A 23,551-nucleotide genomic window follows, 5' to 3' on the forward strand; every position below is an offset into this window, starting at 1 on the left:
AAAAATTACAAAACCAAACTGTCTTTATTTATCTATTTATTTTCTGTTTTGATATATGTTTATAAGGAGCCTTAAAAGCGAATTATGAAATGGGATAGATATCATGTAACAACATTAACGTTGCAAGATACAATGTGTGTGTATATATATATATATATATATATATGTCAGTTGCTAGTTTTTTTTTCTTCTTCATATAAATAAAAACAAACACAGATCGATAATTAAAATAATAGATTTCAAACATATAACACAAATGGCGAAAGATAAGTCTGATCATCAAAAGCAGAAAGTTTCATCTGTGCACCATACTCTTTTCCAGGATAGTTAGGTGTATCTTTCAATACATTAAATATATGCCTCTTATTTTTTATTAAAAAAAAAAAAAGATTTCCATACGTATATATTTCTCAATACATAAGCGTGAGTTGCTAGCTCCATGACAAATGACAACTCTCTCTCGCGGCCGTATACATAAGTACATGTATATATGTATGTACATATGATATCCGATATGTTAATTGATTAACCTACGCATGAATAAGCCGACAGCAATTTGTTACTTTTGCTGAATATGCTGAAAAAATTATCAACAGTTTGGCTGAAGTGGATATGTCCATATATATGTTTGCAGTACGGGTAACAAAAAAAAATTTTTTTTTTTTCAAAAACAAAAAATACAAAACATGCATGGCAAAAAAATTTAAGAAAATATTTTCAAAACATGTGGAAAATATTAACAACTAATTGGCATTATATATGTCCTTGCACCGATAGTCCAATAGCAAAAACTAATGTTTTCTTTGATGATATTTCAAATCCTTCACATCCAATATTATATATGCATACATACATACATATATATATATATATATATATATATAAATTGGCATGTCATGTATTTTGGACTCTTATCTAAAGATATGGAACATCCATAAAGTACCTATTTATATGCAACGCCTATCTTGGGAAATCCTTCAACAATTTACAAAAAAACTCCTGCAAGAAACATTGCTTGTAAATTCACTATTACATTAATTATCTTTCCAAGAATTAACAAACATGGATACGATATGCAGGAGCTATGGAAGAGAAGGAATTGCTAAAGCCTTGAACGCTCATGTTTATGGAAATGGCACCCAAGCTCTAGTTCTCGCTCATGGATTTGGTTCAGACCAGACAGAATGGCATTACCTTGTTCCTTACTTCGCTTACTTTTTTAAGGTGGTGGTGTTCGACTTGGTTTTCTCTGCGAATGTGAATCCGAAATTCTACGACCCCAACAAGTATTCAAATTTCAATGAATATGCCCAAGATCTGGTTTGCCTTCTTGATCAGCTCAATGTCAATAACAGCATATATATGGGCCATTCCATGTCTGCCATGATTGGATGTTTAGCTGCAACTAAGAGACCAGAACTCTTCCACCACCTTATACTACTAAGTGGCTCTCCCAGGTGACTCTTTCTCTCTCTCTCTCTCTCTCTCTCTATATATATATATGTATTGTAAGTTATTTGTGGGAATCTTAATAATTGATTACATGAAATTTTTGGGATATATTATTAGAATTATATGCTTCATAATTGATTGTGTATTATGTATATTTTCTTGCTTAGTATTATATATAGTTTCTTGCTTTTAATATTTTCATACGGGATCCTAGTTCTTATTCTTATCATCAATTCAACTCCCTTAAGTACCCTATTGATGTGTGTATAACAACAAGTTTCTTACTCGATCTAATAATATTATGCTTTTGCTTAAATGTTTTAAATCATAACAGTTGAATTTGCTTGAGTTTGTTTATTTGGGTTAAATGATTTGATATGTTTTTGTTATAATACTATCAGGTCATGCTAAAAGAGTATATATATTTATTTTATTTATTTATTAATTTATGTATTTTTGTTTATTTTGTTTCGTTGGTAGATACCTCAATACCGCAGGTTACAATGGAGGCTTTGAGAGGTGGGAAGTCGATGAAATCTTCAAAGAGATGGGTGAGAATTTTACAAGTTGGGTTCAGAGTTTTGTTCCCTCAGCAATAGGTGTAAACAGCACAAGTGCAATATCAGAGTTTGGACACAGTTTGGGAAGAATGAATCCCAAGATTGCTCTGAGTGTTGCCAAAACTGTGTTTCTTAGTGATCTAAGAACACTTTTACCACAAGTTTTACACCCTAGTACCATAATTCAATCAGAAAAAGATCGTATAGTACCCGAATCTGTTGCATTTTACATGAAGAGCAAGCTTGGTGGGCATGCCAACGTTAATATACTGAAAACTCAAGGCCATCTTCCTCAGCTAACAGCTTACCCTTTGCTTTTGGAAGTTCTCAAGAGTGTTCTCCACATCAATAAATAGCAAATTCCGTACTTTTTTCTCTAGTAAATAGTCCTATTTTTCATTTTTCAAATTCCATTTTATTCCCAACTGCTTTTCACAAAATAAAAAAGAACTTTTCTTGGTCATCTACGTAGAAACAAGAAAATTATCTTCTTTTTTATTATTTATTTATTTATCTTTTTGCTGGAACGATGGATGAAGAATTCTATATCTCAGGATCTTTTACATATTGATGGAATAATGAGTTTGTTACTCTTTTTATTTTTATTTTTATTTTTTGGTCGAAAGAATGTATTTGTTACTCGGGTCCTATGGAGACGAAAACATTCTTATGATATATACTTTCTAGAATTCCCAAGTAAAAGATCATTCACAGAAAACTTCGAAATATTTCCACTTTCTGTTTTTACCAGTGGCTAGTAATATGTTTGAGAAATAAAGAACACTTAAAAGAGGACTTGTACCAAGAAAAAAAAAAAAAAGGTCATAAAAAGTTCTCTTTTGGAGCTCAGATTCATTAATAATAGTTACAGAGATGCTGCATTGATCATTTATATATGCATTTGAGTCCAAAGCAATTATCAACTCAATTGCGTGGAAATAGAAACTAAAAAATAAAGCCAGAAACAGAAGACCAATAGCAAATTGAAACGTTGTCAAAATTGTTCAGAATCCTTTCTTATCATGAACTGATCACAGCAACTCAGTAGAATTAATTGAACCTCCAATTTCACAACGTAACCTTACAATACCGCAGTTCTACCTAGCCGTGAAGATAATCTATAAACAGAATCTCAGGTTTTAACTCTTTCATAACTCAATGGGGAATAAATTTTAAACACGGAAAATTTTCAGACTCGTTCCATCACACAATGCATCTTTACATTTGTACCCTTTGATTTTCTCTAGGGTTAACCTCATCTTGAGGTCAATTAAACCAGATGGCCTCGTCCAAAGCGTGCTTATAAATACTTGTATAGTCTTCATACACCTTTGCATATTGTTAAGGAGCTCCAGTAGAATGCAAATAGTAAACCAAGCACCAATGAGTGAGAAGAAGATGATGACATCAAGCGAGTGTAGTCTCGACATAATCCATTGCCTTCTGTTTCACAGACTCAATCCGCTCTTCATCACCAAGAGACTTCTCATATTCCAGATACTTTTTGAACAAGAACTGCAAATTCAAACAATGAAGTATGCCATTTAAGGCCCATCACTATTAGCCAAGCCAAAATATTATAAGCTTAAAAGGGAATATGTAGCAGTACTCACTTTCATCTTTTTAGGTGGGAGGCTCAAACTAATTGCCCGTTCAAACAGAGAACGAATCACATCCACATCTCCAAGGCGAATCTCCTGCCACAGTAACAGAAGAATGTCAAGTAACCTTCTTGATTTTGATACAGAAAATTAATATAAGAAAGTAGCCAGGAATGACAGATTTACTTGATCAAGATAGACGCTCCACAAGTCTGTCCTCTTTGGGTATTGTCTTAAAATTCCTTCAAACATGGTTCGCCCTCGATCAGGAATCCCACATTTGAACTCTAGGATGGCTGCCTGTGAAATGAATTTACTATGCTTATGTGTGAGAAGGCCGGATCTCAAGGAATTTTCTACATAAGCCTCAATCCCATCCTGCTGTTGCTCCAATAGCCTCTTGAAACGCCTTAACCGAACCTAAAAAATTTCCATGAAATGTAGAACTTTAACAACAGCAGCTAATAATACACACTAAAGGAGAAAATATATTAGAAAATATATAATACCTTGCATGATGTCTTGAATCTTTTAGTCATTTTTTCTGCAAGTTCATCGGCCAACTTATGTTGCTCCGTCCTTTCATACATTCCCAAGAGTGCTAGATGAACCTTTTTGGGATCGTTATACTGCAATGCTCTTTGAAATACTTTCATTACAGCCTCCTAAAGGGAGAAAACAATGTAATAGATATCAATATCTACATTAAATAGATAGTGAAAGTAAGAAATAAAAAAGTGAAGACACTTTAGTTATTACCTCAGGAGGATTTCCATATTCATTTTCCAAATTCAAATAAGCCACCCAAATATTAAGCTTCTCATTCTCTTCTCGAAAGTTTATTGTTTGCAAAGCCCTTCAGAAAGAAAGAGAGCAACATTGAGTCGCGTTTCAAAATAATATCACCCTTTGCAGTTCCCAAATGGAAAAGGACGAAAACTTGCTAATTGCTTACATTTATAACATTGCTCTTCCTTTTTACAAATATTATAAAAATAATAAAGCAAACTACAATTTTAACTCCCAAGAGTTCAGACAGAAAATGAGAAAAAAGCATCGAAAGTAATGGATATAAAGGGTAATATTATAATGCCTGATATTTCATATCTATAGTGCCAACAATTCCAGGCCTCCATGGCAACATCCCAAGATTGGCAAAACAAATTACATGATTATTTGCTATGGTATTATCATTTTTCAATATTTATTTATCTTATGTTGCATCTGTCATTTTAGGTACAGAAAAAGACTGAATGGTTTATTGCAAATATGCTTGGTCTCTTCTTCCTTGATCCTTCTCTGTATACTCTATCTATGCTGTTCGTGGACATTGTTCATTCTACCTAAAGAGCATCTAGATCCAGTCCTCTGCTTGTCTCTCACACTTCCCAGACTAAATCCTCTTACCTTGTTGAAAACTTAAAACTGACTAACCATGAGAAAAGCCCATAGCACAAGCCTATTTAAACAATATTCTAAAACTTGCTTCTTCCTCTCACACCAGATTAATTTTGAGGAGAAAGAGAGAGAAAATATGTTGATAACAGTAATTGAAAACAATAAGTAGGGAAAAACTTGTTACAACAGCAAATCAGCAACAAATATGTTGGCTAAAAGAATACCTTTCAGCAACAGAGCGGGCTTTCTCAACATCAGCCACAGAGAGCAGAAAAGCCATGTACTTTATCCATACAAAACTGCTATTCGGAGAGCTTCTAACTAATTTCTCAAATTCCTCAGGCGTTCTTGGTATATCTTTCTCCAATAGTCTTTCCTCAGCAGCTCTTATCTCTTTCTCCCTAAGTACAAAATTACTTCCAAGATTAGAAAAGAAAAAGAGGAGGCAATTTGAGGGGCTGGTTTTGATTGAAGTGGGACTGGGGTTAATAACTACCCCTTAGTAAGGCTCAATAAAGGTCAAGATAAAATACCTCTCTTCCCTAGCTTTTTTCTTTGCTCGTCTCTTTCTGTTTTCATCTAAAGTGTCTGCTATATCAATATGCTCTTGATTCCCACCAACTACATTACCAATATCAGGTTGATCTATGTCATCAAGAGTGACTTGAAGTGGAGGAACAGATGCCCTTGATTGTGCTTGTGCAAGATTTGGCAACTCTTCATTTTCACATTCATCTTCCATGTTTTGGATCCCTAGGAAGCTTACATCAGGCAATGATATTGACTTTGTGTCATAATTGAAATCATCAACTCTAGTGGCTTCATCCAACTCTTGTGTTGAGGTTTCTTCAACGTCATCACCATCCAAAACATATAAATCCTTCATTCCAAGAGAAATTCGACATCTTTCTGTATCCACCTGATAAAAAATGTAGATAACCAGAAAACAAGAAAGATATCATTGACAATATTTCTCTATGAACACCCTGAAAACAATTTCCATAAAAATATAAAATGCAATTATGAACAATCCATCAATAGCAAATTAAACAAAAAAGATGCAAGCATGCTACATTTTAAATAATGATTTTAACATAACTTCTTTGTTAAAAGAAAAAAAACATTTAGAAGAGCAAAAATGCACGAGGGAGACAAAAATTCAAGCGATGCCATATAGACAATCGAGTATACCTTTAATATTTTTGCTGCCACTCTTTCTCCTGCTCTGTATTTAGTTTCAATGTTGTCAATATGATCATCTGAAAGCTCCGAGATATGACATAGTCCAACCTTAGAACAAGAAAAAAAACATGTCAAATGCAGTACAAACAAAACATATGACCGAAGTATTATAAAATTCTAAAGCAAATATACAATTACTTCCACATATGTTTGGACCAAATACGCTGCATAAATCAATTAAAAAACTTATCATCCCAAAAACCTATGTTTGTCAGATGTCCAGGCATCAAGAAACTAATTTGCATAAAAACTCATGAATATAGAGCATGTATAATATGAATTAATAAAACAAAATAATTTGCAGCAACAATTCATGTCATGATTGTGGCTTAGCATGATATAATTCATTCTTTACCAGGTCCATGTTGTTGATAGTGATAAACAATCCATATGACTCCACCCGCTTAATCCTGCCCGAAATAACATCTCCAACATGCAGACTACTCAAATTGTCAATTTCAGATTTTGGTGCACTGGTTGCTTTCTTCGTCTTTAAGGTTACTTCAACCCTCTTTGACAAAGGCTCGACAGATAAAACCCTGCACTTAAGCTTCTTAGTACATTGTTGCATCTATTCATTACTAAAGAAGTATTTTCTTTGGATGACAAGGGAAAGAGTAACAAATTGCCTTACCTTCCAGTTACCAGTTTACCAATAGGAAATTCTTTAACAGGATCATCAACATATCCATCAGATAAATTTGAAACAAGAATTTTGGCATCAAGCTTCCGGGATAGAAGAATAAAGCACCCTTTCGAGGTAACATTTTTAACATAACCCTATTAGACACATGAAACAAGCATGACTTATTTATTAAGATGCTTTTTTGATATCTCATAATTTTTTTTTAAATAAACAATTAACAAGTGAGTCACCTTCCTCTTATAACAACTAAGTCACGCAAATATTTAAAGCATAACAAACGCAGGCTATTTGCAATGATGCTATAATGAGGGGGGAATGAAAAGTACAACTGACATTTTAGGAGTTGGAAGTGCACAAAATCACAAAATACCTGCACCAGCATATCAGGATGAAGATCCTCAAACTTTTGTACACATTTGATGGGCCTGTGCACCATAAAAGACAGATGCATTTAATAATAGAATGGATGGAACTAGGAAAGGATGTCTGGAAAAAATTGCCAGATAGCACAAATCTAACCGAACCAACATGCAAGTACCTAAATTTGCACATAAAAAGTATATAATATATATAGAGAGAGAGAGAGAAAAAGGGAGAATTGTTCTCCTAGGAACTATCTCCCAGTTTATAACAGGTGACATGCCAAGTTGTATGGGTGACATGATTTTAAAGTAAAAACCTAGCTGGGAATGTGGCAGCCTTTAGCACTTGCCACATCACCATGTCTCCCATTACACAGTTGAAGATAATTGAGAGGAGTTAATTCTGTAAATATAAATATAAATATACATATACATAGAGCCAACACTGTAATTTCTACATGCAACTTAATTCATAAAGAACCATTACTTACACATCTTTACATGATTCCTTAGAATCATAAGAAAATGAATGTAACGACAAATCAACTTGAAGAGTTCCCCCTGCAGAGCGGCTAATTTCAAGGACCTTGCATTTGACAAATTGCCATTCATGATATCCAGACAGTGGGTCAGACATCCATGGATCAGTAAGTTCAGTAAAATGAACCCTACCATACATGCTAGGACCAATTTGCACAATTAGTCCACCAACACCTGGAAGTATTTTGGATACTCTCCCACCCACATAGCATCCTTCACGAATATGAGCAGCGAGATTCTCATACTTAATATTCATATTTGGATTGTCCTTCGAAACTTCACCATCTAAAACTTTATCAGAGACAGCAAATAAAGGATGAAGAACAAGCCGCAACAGCTTTTTATCCTTGTTAGCACTTAAAACATGACCAGATACAGCTTTCCCCACATGAAAGTGCTTTTGGAATTCACAGAGTTCACTAGGCTCGCATGAACTGTCAAGAATAAAGAGCTGAGCCCTCACATTTGGAGATATAGTTAACCAGACCCAGTCACTATCAATTTTATAGACATAACCAGTAACACATTGTCCAATTGAGAAATCATGATCTTCAGTTGTAAGACTGTCTCCTGTTTCACAATAACCCAGATTAAAATGCAGTTAACAGTTCCATAGATGATAAGAGAATAATGGCAAGTAACTGATATTAATGACAACAATAATTCAACAGAGCACCATTGATCAAGAAATAACCAATAAGTAAATAAATAAGAGTAGTTAGGCAAAGTCTAAACAAAACAGTTTTATTTCCGCTTTTTGGGGTCCAGTTCTTAAGCCTCCACTTTCCTTCAACTCTAAACCTATTTGAGGATTCAAAACAAAGGCATATGCCATAGGCTACAAGGGAAATGAGGCAGACACCAATTATTTTAGATACTTTCAAATAGATAATACATAATATCCAGATTATACAACACAAAGCAGCATAAATATGATTAAATATATATCTAGTGGCATTAAAATAGCTCAGTATTGGCACTATATTTTTATAGGGGAAAAAGTTATGAAGTATTAAAATAGTAAATTCCCAAGGATTTAAAAATGAAAGAAAAAGATCCAGAGTACTCCTTTTGAGGAACATTTTGAAACAAGAAAGCAACAATGAAGCAACAATAACATTTGAAACTTAATTAGTACGGAATATCATGGCTGGTAAATGCATAAAACCAGAAATTGGAGAAGCTATGAGTTTGGTTTCCAGGGAAAGCAGAAAAGTAAGCATTTTATACAACAAAAAGGCTAAAAAAAGAAAATTAGATAATTGTATAAAAGACAAGGACATTGATTTGGAACATTGTTGCAAGTAGTAGAATATCTAAAACATAGTAGTTTGCACGATAAGTCAGGACTGTACTGTGTTAAGACAGACTACCAAAGAAATATTATGAAATCAAGTTACCTGCAAGCATAGACGGCTTGAGGGACAGATTCCATTGGAAGCTTTTCTTCTTATTATCCGAATAATTAGTCTTTGCAACAATCCTTGCTGTTACTGTTTGTCCAATTCTGTATTTACTAAATGGATTTTCCAAAACATTAACATCATTTACCTGTAAAGGGACAAGTCAAGTACGTACAGACCACTCAATTGTGAAAAATAGAACAAAATGCATGCCACGGGTGTTTAGATAAACTACAAAAAATGATTTTAACGTTTCAAATCAAATCTTGTTAGAAATTTTACCTCTGTTATATGAACCCGTCCATGGAAACCAATTCCAAATTTCAACCTTAGTTCAAGAGGCCTGATTTCAGTTATCTGAGGAGTGACAAGCAATAATAAACTAATCACACAGGTATTTTTATATTCGAGCACTTTTTGAAAAACCAAAACTTTGAAAATTTACTATATTTTTGAAAAGAAAAAAAACCAAAAAACCTTGTACCTCTGCTTGAACCAAAGAACCCACTTTATAGCTTGACTTCCTTTTTTCCCTTTTTGAACTGGATGTTTCAGTCTCACTTACTGATTTAAGAAGCAAAAGCAACCTCCCAGATGTAGCAGGGCTTGGAAGAGCCATAACAGTGGCAATGACACTACATAGATTAGGGAATTTCACATCACAATCCAGTTATAATGTATTATACATGAAAAGCATTTCTCAACTAGGTATCCAGAGTGCAACAAATTTGAAACAATAAAGAAGCAGCTAATGACAACAACAATAATAGCCAAAGAATATTTTAATTCCAGCATACAAGACTTCAATGCCAACTGATGACCAAAACAAAACTGCTTCCAAAGATACAACAGCAATATAATAAAAGCCTCAGGCAAGACCTCTCAAGTGTATGGCGAATTTGAAGTGATTTACATAGCTAGGCCCACTTCCTAAAAGTGTTACTAGAAAGCCTTGATGGTATCAAAGCCTAATAATTGTCTATCTTGTGTTCGAATCTTATTAGAATCCATTATTCTTAAGCACATGTAAAAGCCCAGTAATTGTCTATCTTATGTTCGAATCTTATAAGAATCCATTATTCTTAAGCACATGTGAGACCCACTTTTGTCCCATCACTGGATGTGCACATGCGAGAAAGAGTGTCAACGATGTGGTATGCTTGAATCAATATTAATAAACTTTTTGAAATTGATGGTAATTTAAGAAGAGCAATTATCATCTCCAGAAAAGATTATCTAAAAATGATAAAAGGATTATTAAAAAACAGATTCACCTTTGTCCATTTAGAAATTGTTTTTGCTTAAGCTTCTGCGTGTTGTAGTCGGATACTGATGCATATCCTAAAGCATAGTTATACTCTGGCACTGAAAGCACCTGGGATGGGATACAAATCTAATTAGGCTGAAGGCTTTAAGAAAATATATACATGTTTGTGCCTGTTATGCATGTTAGAGAGTTAAGTAATTAACAATGAGCGCCATAGATTCAATAGAAACATAAAAAATTTAAAAATTTAAAAAAAAAAAAAAAAAAAAAAACTTGCCAGATAATTCTCCTTTACAACTTCAACAATCGCATTTACCGTCTGATGCACCTCCAATTCCTTGGAAGCTTCTCTTTTACGTTTCTGGGATTAAGAATGTTAAAATAAAGAGCAAAATAAGACAGCTAGAAGTTAGCAAATTTAGAATAAAAAGGAAATCATTACACCTAAACATCATCTTTAAAGAGTAAATATAAATAAAAAACCCAACAAACTCAAAATGCTAAAAATTGAATCTAAGAGACACTTTCTTAACATAGAAAAGCAATGAATATATATATATATCTATCAATTTTTTTTTTTCAATTAGCAATGTACTAATTAAGAAGTGAATGCATCAAAGCAAAATATAATTAAAACGTGACAAGGAGTTGGTACGAGTTGGTTCTAACCTTTTTATGTGTTTGGCTTTTAAAACTTTCATCTTCGAGTTTATTAGTGAACTCTTGTTTTAAAGATAAGTCAACAAGGTTTTCTGCTTTGGCAACATCAAGAACCACAGCTCGAACAGTGGAGCCTGTTTCTACACTGGTACCAGCCACTGAAAGGAAGAAAGCCAAAAATATATTATAGATTTTAGATATAATAATCAACTAGATAATCATACTTTTATCGGAAGACTCACATTGGTAGTGTGTAATAAAACCCAAGACATGATTGTACTTCTCAAAGCTCACAACAACTCCAATATCCTTTACTTCTTGGATTTTTCCATCAACAACACTGCCAATATTAAAACCTTCAGCCCAATTTGACTCAGATTCATCAGAATCTACCGATTGCAGCTTGGCAATCTGCATTAAAAGGAAGACAACAAAGTTTAGAAAACAAATTATCTGCAACGTTAGGTATCATATGCCATATAAACTATCCATATTAGAAATTATCAGTGATAAGCCAGATAGTTCAAGAAGAAACAACAAAGATGAAAGCCTCATCATCCAGTTTGGTACTTTTTGTTAAAATGTATGGCTTAAAATCCGATAGAGAAATTGCTTAATTAGAGTACAAAATCAACATCAAGGGAATTCCAAGAAATAATTGGTTTCCAATAGATATGTCACAGAAATAGCTTGCTTATTTTAGTGTCCATGCTTTAGAAGCAATGAAACAATATGACAAGGTTGTATATACACACAAAAATCAAAATTGAGATATTCATCAAATCAAATAACAAGTGACATATCTTCACCTTTTCCTCCAAAATAAAGTAATCTTGAATAAAAGATGCGTCTGTTGATGAGCAAGATGATTGTCTCAATGAGAGAGTAATTCTACTTGTTTCACTGCTGACCTGCAGAGGATGATTAAAAGCTCTATTAGAAAACTGCCTTATGGATCTCAATTTACAAAGCTTAGGTCACACACAGCTCACTGACATCTACTATATTGCTGCGAACAGATTGTCCAACATAAAAGGCTTCTGGCAGATCAGCTTTGTAGTCATCCAGTGTCTTCAAAGTTCAAAACAAAAACAAAACAGAAATCATTAAGAGAATTCAGTCATCTACTGAAAGAGGGAAGTAAAAGAAGAATTAAAAAAGAATGAAAACCTTGTTTTTGGGAGAGAAACCAGTCAACCGCCCAAGAAATCGAACAAAGCAGCCAGTTTGAATTATGTTACAAATGTAGCCCTGGTTTAAGAAAATAAATTCAAATAACTAAAAGCAGTAAAATCCATCCGCATCATCAATAAAAGCAAAAATAAGAAATATCACTTCTATAGGAATTAATTACATGGACAACTGAGTTAAGGCGGATCTGACTGAGCTCCGATGGAAGATGTTGAGCTGAATTGATCAGAGAATATTTTGCAGAGAGTATCAAATGGTTGCCCTCAATTTCTATATCAAAGCAAGATAGGTAATTAAAATAAAATTTTCAAATCACTATCAGATGTAAAACTACAAGCTTTTATCCGGCAGTTAAAGAAATAAGTATCAAGAACAAGTTACAACGTAATGAAGGATAGAGAAAGACAAACAGGAAAAAGACAACATAAGGTATACTGCCAGAAAATCTTCACAAAAATAACAAAACATCAAGAAAAGGTTACAAGAAGCTAGTCTTGATATGTTAGTAAATCAGAAAATATTTCACTTTCTACGACTTTGGTCATGTCACTCCTTGAAGTTTAGAACTGTAGTCCCTCTACAAGGTAGATGTTAATATGCAAACTAACAAATGGTCAAGCATGATAAGAAGTAAGTGGTTTCAAGATATCGTGGCTGATTTTTAGCTTTCTTAGAGTGAATAGAAAAGAGAGAGAATGTAAAGATAATAAGGCTTCCAAAAAGTTTGCGATTCAAGATGCTTGTTGAATTGCCAGCTACTAACTAAGGTTTTTGCGATTCAAGATGCTTGTTGAATTGCCAGCTACTAACTAAGATTCTGAAAGAAAGCACCTAAATCCGCAAGAGAAGTGCTTTTAAAAAGTCACCCCCGATTATTTACTTTATTACCTTGTTCACCTTCACAGTCTTTTTGAAGATTATTTATATATGTATTTGATGAGGCCATTCAACTTTGACAAAACACCTATACCAAGATTCAACAGCTTTTTTATAAGCGAAAAAATATATTTTCCATTTCACATGAGTCAAGGTTTCAACCATTGAGGTAGAAGGAGAGGAAGCAACACAACACAAACTTCCAGAAGACAGTCTCACCCTCAGACTTTTCCTTAGGTTCTACTATTTCATTTTATATACCTTCTTTCCTTTTCTGTTTAAAAAGTGCCACATCACATTAAACAGATAGGAAAATCTCTACTATACCTAGGAGAAGCAACCGATCAAATTCATATCCAGGCTTCAGCACTGATTTCATCAAAGCCGCAAGCCCTGCATAACAAGAGAAAGAATGAGAGAATACCACAACAGTAAAGAAAAAGGGCAAACCCAGTCCAAGATAAAGAAATTTTTACCATGGTGATCTGCCAAATGTTCAGTAGAAATTGTACCCTTTGAGTAACCCTTTGCATTAACATAAACTATTACAGCATCTGGGGTCACTCGGTCAACAACTCCTGAAACAAGACTACCCAACTTGAGCACATCACTCTCAGAAACCCTGTCAATAGGATGAAAACTACTTGTCACAATTTAATTTTCTACTTTTCCATCAAGCACCGATAAAGCTTCAATTTAAAATCTTGAAAAATTACTTATACAAACAATTTCAAATTAGTCAAATAATCCGGCAACCTCACTGGATAAAAAACTAAAAAGCATTCAGCAATTTTACTGGGGAAACTGAAATCAACCGGGAAGAATCAATAAATTATAAATGCATCAACTATTTTAGAAGAGGCAAGCAAACCTTGGAGGCGTTATTGTGAAACTTAGGTTGATGCGCCTTGATGCAGGTACAGAGCTAACTATCCTACATTTAACAACTTGTCCAACATGATACATTGCACTTGGATCACTTCCTGGTTCTAATCCGAGTTCAGATCTGGTTTAAAATGAAAACCAATCAATTAATCACAAGAGCAGCAAACTAAAAAATTTTGTAACATAAAAATTACAAAGTTAGAGCAGGCCAAAAGCGGAGAAAACAACAATTACTGAAAATCCACATTATCAAAAAGAAACACCACTTTTAGCATATTTTTGTATTCCATTGAAAGATTTTTTTTTCCTTAAGTGTACTACAAAATGATATGAATCTCAGGCTTCTAACAGCAAATGACATGGGATGGACCAAAAGAAAACAGAGATCTAATTTTCCATGATGCATGTGAAGACACTTTCATAATCGCAATTCTTTGCAATGAGAAGTGGACACAGTTTCTAGTCTAGTTGTTTTAGATAAATAGTTACACTACAAAGGAGCCATTTATAAAAAAATAAAAATAAATAAAGGAAAGGGGAACATCCTGTGAGCACAGAGAAAATCATGAACATTCAACATAACTTGTGAATTTGGATAACACAAGAAAACCAACAAACAGAGTCACTAGGATAGAATACAAGCAATATAATCACTAGCAAAAATCCATGTTATGACTTTGCTAAACGGTCTATTCTGTACGGTAAAAGGTACAAAAAGAACTACACTCGCGCAAATGTTTTCCTTATTTATATTTTGTTAACTAGCAACCTTAATTTTATTAACTTTCAAAGTGATGCACACATCTTGAGAGCATGACAGCCAATACCATCGAGCATCAACCACACCTAAATGATTTTTTTCAGGGAAAAAAAAAAAAAAAAAAATAGGGGGGAAGGAAGTAACTTTAACCTACTAGGAGTCCTCAGATATCACAGCTAAATGCACTTTTCCACTTCATTCAACCTACCCCAGTCAACTCCACTAAGCTTTCTTTCCTAGAAGAAAAGTGATTTATAGGAAATTACCTTTTTTCATATCTTTGGCTAATGCTCACATATACCTTTTTTCATATCTTTGGCTAATGCTCACATATACTTATTAAGTTTCTCACTATATCCTCCCTTTGCTACAGATAAAAAGTGACATTCTTTTTGTTAATATAATACTAAAAAGTTCTAGAATTCAAGATATCCCTCCAGATTCCAACTTGGAATTTGACCCTCACTTGCCTCAACTCTCAACTACTAAAAGATATGTCACCAGCAAATATACATTATGAAACATCTTGAAGTAGGAAATCAACATACGCACACCCAACAAATTGTAATCCTGGTCACAAGTTCGGTCCAGTAATTGCAATATGTAATCTAGACAATTTGTAACAAACCTCGGAGCAAATCCTTGAACACCATTGTAGAACCGGACAAAGCAACCGTGTTTTTCAATCTTTGTTATCCATCCATGTGTTACTAAACCCTCAGCAGCATCAGCATATGAGCATATAATGCCAAGTTTTGATTTCACCTGTAATATGATCAATCAACAATCTCTGAGTCAGAAAATAAACCAGCCATGCCTTCGACAAAAAGGAAAAAGGTATGAAATTGCACAGGACACCAAGAATTTTCCAAGAAATATGACATACAGACTTTACCCAAATAAAGGACACTTTCTTGTAAATGAATCTTCCCAACATGCACATGACAACACAGATAACCCAGAAGAGCACGAGAATATACGAGCAAAACAAGCTTAGCCATTTTGGACCAACTTAAGACTGAATTTTCACTCTCTGTAGATGGACTTAAGATTAAGACTTCCAAACCAATCATTAACATATAATATCACACACAACAACAACAACAAAAATAATAATAATAATAATAATAATAATATCAACATAATTACATAGCAAGATGAAAGACTTAAGGTTTTGGCTTGCAGAAAAATCAAAGTGTAATGTTCAGTAAGTTCGCTTAATGCAGAAAGAACAAAGACATATGTGATTGTGAGGAAGTAACTGAGCTACAATTCAAAACCACTCATAGGAGTCATTTCCAATAAATAAAAGCAAAACCAGGCAACCAAGAAATGAGGAAATTATATACATATATGTATATATAACATACAAGTGTCTTCTTATGTGTGACAGTTATTCTCTTGGACTTGCAACCAAGTACACGGAACAATAATTCAGCTCCAATCTGCACAGTGACACAGAATGAATGCATTCAAATTTAGAATAACTCGAAAATCAATAATGAATATTACTACCATATCATAAAATTTATAATTTACCCAAAAAAAAAAAATCATAAAATTTATAAATAACCAAAACAAAAACCACTCTGAAAACATTCGTTAGCATAAAGTACCTTAAATTTTTTTCTAGGTTTTGCAATTTCAAATTCAGACATATGGCGAAGAGGGCAAAGTGCCTTCACACCACCAGGAAATTGCACTATTGCACCAAAGCTGTCAACAGCTATTATTTTAGCCCTAACAACCATCCCAGGCTTGACATCTGAGTGAATGAATACTGGCCCTTCAAAAGCACTAGCCTGCATTAGAAAAGGTCAAAAGAGAAAATAATTAAGAACAGAGTATCAAATACTCCAAGATAACTTAGAGTTGCGTTCATTGTTGCCAATCAATCTAAGCAATAAACTATTGAAAGCACATATACAAACAAGATAGATAGTAAAATTACTACTTGATAAATATCTTCTATTGCTAAAGACAAGAATGACTTGATTGTTTTTTTTTTTATGGAAGAGTCAAGCAGTACTAGGAAGCTTGGATAATTGGTATGTAAAGAATCAAATGCACATATTTAGGCATCCATATTCAGAAGTGGACCACAGGACCTTAAGAAGACATTCGCAAAAGAAACCACGACACCAAAAGCATAACAACATAACAAGTCATTCATCTAGCACGTGCAAGTTCATTACACAAGTTACAGAAGGTTTAGACTCAGGCTTGTTTAGCAGAGAGCCAGTACATCAAGATCAATTTTGGCTAATTTAATGGATGACCACTTCTAAGATCTAGTGGAATGGCAAATCTCTGGCTCAAGTAACTTGCAGCCCCCACTATCTGGACTTTTTATGTATAATAATATGTGTTCATGCTCAGAAAACAATGTTAAATTAGCACAACCTTCAAAATCCCAGTCGCCAGCCCTTCCAAGTGCCTAAACCCAAGAATCCGAACACGAACTTCACTACCTTCCTTAAACTTCTTTTCAAGCTTCCGAACTTCTTCTTCAGCCACATCAGATATCTATAATAAATACAAAGAAATAACATCAATTAACTAATAAATCAAAATAACCTTTACAAGTAACAAAAGAAACATACACTAACATATGCCGGTGTAGACACCGGCATGGATGGTATTTCAAGAAGAAGGCCCAATCCTTTATCAACCCTCACTACTTTTGAGTCTTCATATATATCTCCAATTTTAACATGCTGCATAACAAAGAGAAAGGAATTGCCAGTGCAATCTTTTAGCAGAATTAGGGAAGACATTAATTAAAACAAAAAATAGGCTAACTGAACAATAAAGTTGATCCATATTACCACAAGAGAAGTAAAGCAGAAGAGAAAATAATGGAAAAGAGCTCAACTTGTGAATGAAAAGCCAAACCCATTCAAACTGAAAACTGTGGCGGTTCAAGAACCTTTATTATGAATAACTTTAAGACAATTAAAAAAACAAAGGCTTTATGAAAAAATGCTTAACGAAGCCCCTAAGCACCAGTCTACTTGGCATCCAAAACCCATTGAGCTCCAGAAAGGTTTAAAATAGTACAAAGGTTTAAAATAGTACAAAGGTCCACAACAAGAAACAACAGAACAAGCAAATCAGTAATAACCTTAGGAAATACATATGTGGTAACTTACCAAAGGAGGAGCTTTGTAATGAACAAGATGAGGATTCAAGGTCAACCCAACAGCTCTAGTTGAAGGATCAATGAATAGAATGCGAGCATTAACCTACACCATAATAACATTTTTTTAGAAAAATAGAAAAGGACTAAAAGTTATTTGAAGAACAAATACGATGCAGAGATCCCTGCTAGCTAAAATAGTGGGGCCTTTATTTAAAAATAAAAACATGTCTCTTAAACAACTATGTAATAGTAGATGATAATCAGAAATTTAGCAGTATGCATTAAATTAAAAGAATAATGCTAAAAATGAACCAATTCATTTTACAAGTGTGCACTTCACATATTAGCTACGGGCTTACAGCACATACAAATCTCCTAATCAAATTTAATAGGCAGAGGAATCACAAGCACTGAGCAGATCCAGAAGACACTGAATGTAAGCTTAATATTTTTATTTCTTAGATATTGCACTAATACCGATGGCGACATGAACAAACAGAAAGAATTAAAAAATTTTACAAGACCATCTGTCAAAAAAAAAAAAAAAAAAAAAGAACAGAAGGATCAAATGGTACCTTGTGAGACCTTCTTAATGCTAACATAGATCATGAAATATGCCGAAAAGGTCGGGAAAAATATAAGCAGAATAGATTCCTCAACAGCAAAGAATTGATATAACAACATTCAGCTAGAGTTTGACTAATGAAGCATTACAAGCATATAACACCTTACATGTTGAATCGTATATTGCCTTCGCCCCCACAATAAAACAATAAACCAAGCTTTTATAATAATCAATGCAGTGAAAGGCATTAAATCAACAACATCATCATTTCAAAAATTACCTTCTTATTTTGATTGTAATCATCCTTCCAGCTAGTAGTAGGAAAACTATTTTGCAAATGAAGTATATCAACCTGTAAAATTGCAAAGGAAAAGATATTCCAGGTTCATTTTAGAGACTATAGGCATATCAAAAAAACCATCTAACTACAGATATTTCGACATAAGATATGACATGGGGGACAAAAAAAACTTACAGTTCCAGTGAAGTATGTAAGAAATGACAACATGACCCCATTTTCAAGAGTCGACAATACACGAGCATTAACCATCATGCCTGGGACAAGAAGATCAATTGAAATGCCTTTAACATCCTTGGTCTGTATAGGAAAGCAACAATATATGGTCAAAACTTAGGATAACTATGAGAGGAACAAGCAAAAATATAAAAAGAAATATGACATGAGAAAAGCAAAGGGATCATACCACACATTTTGACAGTGTATCTGGGTCAGAACTCAAATAGACAACTTTACGGATTTTATCAATATTTCTAACAACCCCTTGTAGAAGTTGTCCGGTGGTCACTTCATTCTCCTCCATTACTAAAGACCATAAAGGGAAGGGAAATATAAGCAAGGAAAGGAAAGACAAAATAGAGTTAATAACTTCACAAGATGGTAAAGAACCCAATAGCAAACTGAATCTATAAGCAAACACAATTACAAATGGATCAATAAACAAAAGAACTGCCATAAAAGGAAGTTAAAGAGAACAAGGTACATGAATCAAAATCTACAGAACATTGAAAGAAAGTGACATTTTGAGTCGACACAAAAAAAAATTAATGTACTAGGATCAGTTTTAAAAAATGAAATCCACATAACACCAAAACTATCTACAACAAGAAGACAAATGAAAAGGTAAAAATTGTTTTCAAAATTGTAATGGTTCTTTTATATGTTTCATAGAAAAAAGGATAAAGAACACCAAAAAGTTAAGTGAAACAGATAATCCAAATTACTCAAAATCCAGTCACTCGGCTCTTTACATTGCAAACCGGGCACAGACAATCTACTAATCATTCACATATATCAATTCTTATTGGACACCAGATCAGCTTCATATAAATTTTCAGGGAGAACAAACTAAATCTTGATATATCATAAGTGAAAAGTGAACCATGTATGCCTTATCTTATATATGATGGCTTTTATTGTTTATGTTGGACATTCACAAGTCTAGAATCTAAAAAGCATTATGAAACTAAGTGCAATGAAGAAAGAACCATATACAATAGTAAATATGGTGCATTCTTGAGTTATTCCTTCTTAGTTTAGAGTTCCTATTGAAATTAAGAAACTATAACTGCACATTGCAGTTGAGAAATCATTCTATCAGATCTTGGACAACGTTTACATATTGCTTGTTAATGTCATTCTTATCAGAAGTTATCAGTTAATAACTAAGAATAGAAAACATCCAAGTACTTAAATAGTATTTAGTAAATGGAAAAACTAACAAGAAATACATGAAGAATGAATGGTGTTTACCACCAGCTTGGCTATTGCTAGGCAAGAACCCCATGAAAGAAGAAAGACCAAAATGAAGAATGTAACCATGATCTTCAATGCTTTTAACATATCCCGTAAGGACCTGAAATCATAAAGATAGAATGAAATGTCATGTGCACAAGCTCAAAAAACAAAATAGGCAGGAAAAAAAAGGTTGTCAAAAGATGTAAAATGACATAATATGGCTGTGGTATCTGCATAGTCCGTATAAGTGAAAGACCAGCAAAAAAGAATGGAATATTTAGAGCTGTGTAGAACAGGGTCGGAAAACTTTTACCATTCCTTCTTGAACAGAATCCAAGGTAAAGCCCTTGTGCAACAAAGAGAGACGCAAAGAAAGCCAGATTTTCCGTTTCCCTTTCTCTTTGTTGTCATTATCCAACTGAAGCACAATGCAAGATACAAGCTGCCCAACATGAAATACTCTAGGCAGGATATCTACAATGGCCTGGTAAAGTAAAATGAAAAATAAATAAAATAAGCAAGACTTCTTAGACAAAATTATGATAAATAAATAAATTAATTAAAAATTTAAAAATAAAAAATATGCCAGGTATTAGAATGAAAATGTAAAAACAATAATAATAATTGATCATGTGATAACAAAATAATATGAGAATTAATAGTAACAAGAACAATAAAGATTATAATAACAGCTAGAAAAATAAAAGTAAATATAGAAGGACCACATATTTGTATGAGGAATTAAAAGGTAGAAATTACTTGATAATACCTCAACTTCATTATCCAAAGCATCAGTGGCACGAACTAATCCACGTAAGCCACCTGGCAAACTAATTACTAGGTCCTTCTCATTTACTTCAGCAATGACTCCCCAGAGCTTCATTCCAGGAGAAATATTCTGGAGATAGCAAACATGTACGATAATAATCTTAAAAGACATGATGCTTAGGAATTTTCTAACATGAGTAAAAGGAATATCCTGACAGGGACCTTGCTTCCATTTCTTTATTTCTTTTAGCAACTTTGTTCTTTTATAACATAAACTCAAACTCAAAATCAAACACCTTATACAAGCAAGATGAGCACTATAAATTATCTTCGTATGAACAACAAAATGAATTAGTTAAATGAAAAACGCTCTTCGAGTTCCATGAACAGAATAATTTGAGAAATAAAGTTCTGTACGCTAAGCATAGAACTGGTTCTAAACTCATATTGAAAATTTCACTTAAAAATTTGAAGCTTTAGTGAATCCTGATAGAAACCTATAACGAAAACCTAAAACGTTTCTGATTAGCACAACAAGTTTACAAAAAATTTAAACAAATAAATCAATTTTCTTTTCCCCCTCTTGAAAGAAAGTGCAGGTGATATTTTTCTTCGCTCTGTACCTTCAAAGTGATCTTATTTGCAAATCTAGGCAACTTTCCAGTAATACCGGCACCGAAAAGCGAACCAAAATCATCCTCCGCCTCACGACTCTTCATCTCCAAATTCTTCCTCTTCTTCTTCTTCTTCTCCTTCGTGTGCTTCAAATCCCGCTCTTCAGCCTCAAACTCCGCATCCACTTCAGCACGAATTTCATCGCGTTCTTTCTGACTCAGATAACTTCCTCCTCCTACACAAAAACACATTCACTATATTACATAATACATAACAGATACACAGTATGCTCTTGGAAGAAACTGAAAACTTTCCATTGAACTACGAATTCAAAACTCATCGAAAACTGAAAAAACCTCTAGGAAAATCAGGAACATCGTCTTCGAGCTGCAAAGCCACAGCCTCCGACCTAACGGCGTCGTTTTCTCCCTCCTTCTTCTTCGCTTTGAACGGCTTTTTTGATGATTTGTTAAACTTCGGGCCGTCACCGGACTTCTTATTCTTCTGAAATTTCTTCGAATGCGCGGCCATTATTTCGTTCTGTGAAATTTCACGGCAACAGAAACATTCAGTTGCCAAGGAAGAAAATGCTAAAAGTTGCAGTTCTATTTCTGTGTTTGGCTTTCGAGTTTCTGAAGAAGAGGCTTTAGAAGGGTTTTAGAGCAGCGACATGAAAGCTATATAGCGGAATGGACCAGACTGACAAACCCTTGGTCTTAAGAGCAAACGGGCTGGGCTTGTTTACTGGCAAGGGCAATGTTTCGGGTCGGGTCAATCGTAACGGCTGAATATTTTTCATTTAAATTTTGCGTATTGCAATCATAGAAAAGTAGTTCTTTTTTTTCTCCACTATGATTAATGGGCATCAGCAGAATCAATATAAATTATACAATGCACTCATTTCATTAATTTGATGATAAATATTGTAAAAATATTAAATGCAACCAAAACAAGTTCGCACCGATATACATTACTTCATTTTATAATAAGGACAATTGAATCCCCTTTTTTTTTTTTTTTCTACGGTTAATTATACTTTCAGGCTTTCTATTTTTTTTTTATCAAGTTTTGGCTCTCAATTTCAATTTTTTTAATGGAGTGCTTCCATTTTTATTTTGGTATTAATTAAGGCTCCATTTTCATTTTTTTTTTCCCATTGAGATTCTCAATTTTAGTTTTTCTTTTACAGATAAAACCTAATATAAATTTCGCTCAAAATAAATATTTTATTAAAAACACAAAAGTATTATTAATTTTAAATATTAAAAACTAAATAAAATGTTCTACCATAAACGTTCAATATAAAATGCCACATTGAATAAAAATAAATTAGCAATCTCAATTGGAAAAAAATGAAAATGGAAGGCTAAATTGAAATCAAAGTTAAATTTGAGGCACTTAATTGAAAATATTGAAACTTGGAATTCTCAATTTAAATTTGGGGCAAAATGGAGTCCAAAAAATCATTTGTAACCTTCTATTATATATTATTTATGAGTGCAATATATAGTGTTAAAATATTCAATAATTAATTTTAAAATTTTAAATTATGAATAAAATTGATTCAACTGATAAATTATTTATACTTTTTATTAAATGATTATGAGTTTAAAATATGGGATGATTAAATCCCCTCATAATCAATCAAGTTAATTAATTTGTTATTATTTATAAATTACATAAAAAATAACTTATAACTTCTTAGATAAAAAGAAATTTAAATCCTCGATGTTTCTTTCTATACTTCAATTTTTAAGACCAACTCTTTCAACTATTCAAACATCTATCCCCTTCACCTTTCACTTAGCAGGTATAGACTTAACCTAATTTGATTCACCATGTTTCGCTTGTTTCTATATGAC

At 33.3% G+C, this 23,551-nt stretch overlaps 2 protein-coding genes across 3 annotated transcripts; one reads left to right on the top strand and one right to left on the bottom strand.

The window, feature by feature from the left end:
• Positions 1-910: 910 nt before the first annotated feature.
• On the top strand, positions 911-2,617 carry LOC125419411 (strigolactone esterase D14). The gene is made up of 2 exons (XM_048465255.2): positions 911-1,457; positions 1,933-2,617. The coding sequence occupies exons 1-2, from the start codon at positions 1,063-1,065 to the stop codon at positions 2,366-2,368; spliced, it is 831 nt and encodes a 276-aa protein (XP_048321212.2). The 5' UTR covers positions 911-1,062; the 3' UTR covers positions 2,369-2,617.
• Positions 2,618-2,993: 376 nt separating this feature from the next.
• On the bottom strand, positions 2,994-22,367 carry LOC107432304 (rRNA biogenesis protein RRP5). 2 transcript variants are annotated; one of them, XM_048465169.2, is made up of 40 exons: positions 22,046-22,367; positions 21,698-21,924; positions 21,076-21,204; positions 20,620-20,790; positions 20,325-20,424; positions 19,255-19,373; positions 19,026-19,148; positions 18,831-18,902; positions 17,996-18,088; positions 17,447-17,560; positions 17,247-17,369; positions 16,460-16,645; positions 16,214-16,288; positions 15,472-15,608; positions 14,070-14,204; positions 13,675-13,820; positions 13,526-13,591; positions 12,486-12,592; positions 12,302-12,382; positions 12,128-12,202; positions 11,941-12,042; positions 11,374-11,542; positions 11,141-11,289; positions 10,749-10,832; positions 10,479-10,579; positions 9,689-9,839; positions 9,487-9,561; positions 9,202-9,352; positions 7,753-8,371; positions 7,270-7,324; positions 6,888-7,033; positions 6,609-6,792; positions 6,203-6,301; positions 5,545-5,930; positions 5,236-5,412; positions 4,373-4,469; positions 4,123-4,278; positions 3,800-4,033; positions 3,626-3,709; positions 2,994-3,527 (listed from the first exon to the last, which is right to left on the bottom strand). In XM_048465169.2, the coding sequence occupies exons 1-40, from the start codon at positions 22,218-22,220 to the stop codon at positions 3,420-3,422; spliced, it is 5,781 nt and encodes a 1,926-aa protein (XP_048321126.2). In that variant the 5' UTR covers positions 22,221-22,367; the 3' UTR covers positions 2,994-3,419. The 2 variants fall into 2 exon arrangements, with proteins under 2 accessions (XP_048321126.2, XP_048321125.2); XM_048465168.2 differs by having other exon boundaries at positions 20,322-20,424.
• Positions 22,368-23,551: the final 1,184 nt, after the last annotated feature.

Source organism: Ziziphus jujuba, chromosome 11, assembly GCF_031755915.1.
Source record: "Ziziphus jujuba cultivar Dongzao chromosome 11, ASM3175591v1".
Classification (NCBI taxonomy): Eukaryota; Viridiplantae; Streptophyta; class Magnoliopsida; order Rosales; family Rhamnaceae; genus Ziziphus; species Ziziphus jujuba.

What these genes read in the sequence shown, in the direction of transcription:
- LOC125419411 (XM_048465255.2), top strand. Translation starts at nt 1,063, where the DNA reads ATGGATACGATATGCAGGAGCTATGGAAGAGAAGGAATTGCTAAAGCC. An exon ending in CTACTAAGTGGCTCTCCCAG is followed by an intron (nt 1,458 to 1,932) that starts GTGACTCTTTCT and finishes TTTCGTTGGTAG; the next exon opens with ATACCTCAATACCGCAGGTT.
- LOC107432304 (XM_048465168.2), bottom strand. Translation starts at nt 22,220, where the DNA reads ATGGCCGCGCATTCGAAGAAATTTCAGAAGAATAAGAAGTCCGGTGAC. An exon ending in GCCTTAACTCAGTTGTCCAT is followed by an intron (nt 12,383 to 12,485) that starts GTAATTAATTCC and finishes TTCTTAAACCAG; the next exon opens with GGCTACATTTGTAACATAAT. An exon ending in TCCCACCTAAAAAGATGAAA is followed by an intron (nt 3,528 to 3,625) that starts GTGAGTACTGCT and finishes TTGAATTTGCAG; the next exon opens with TTCTTGTTCAAAAAGTATCT.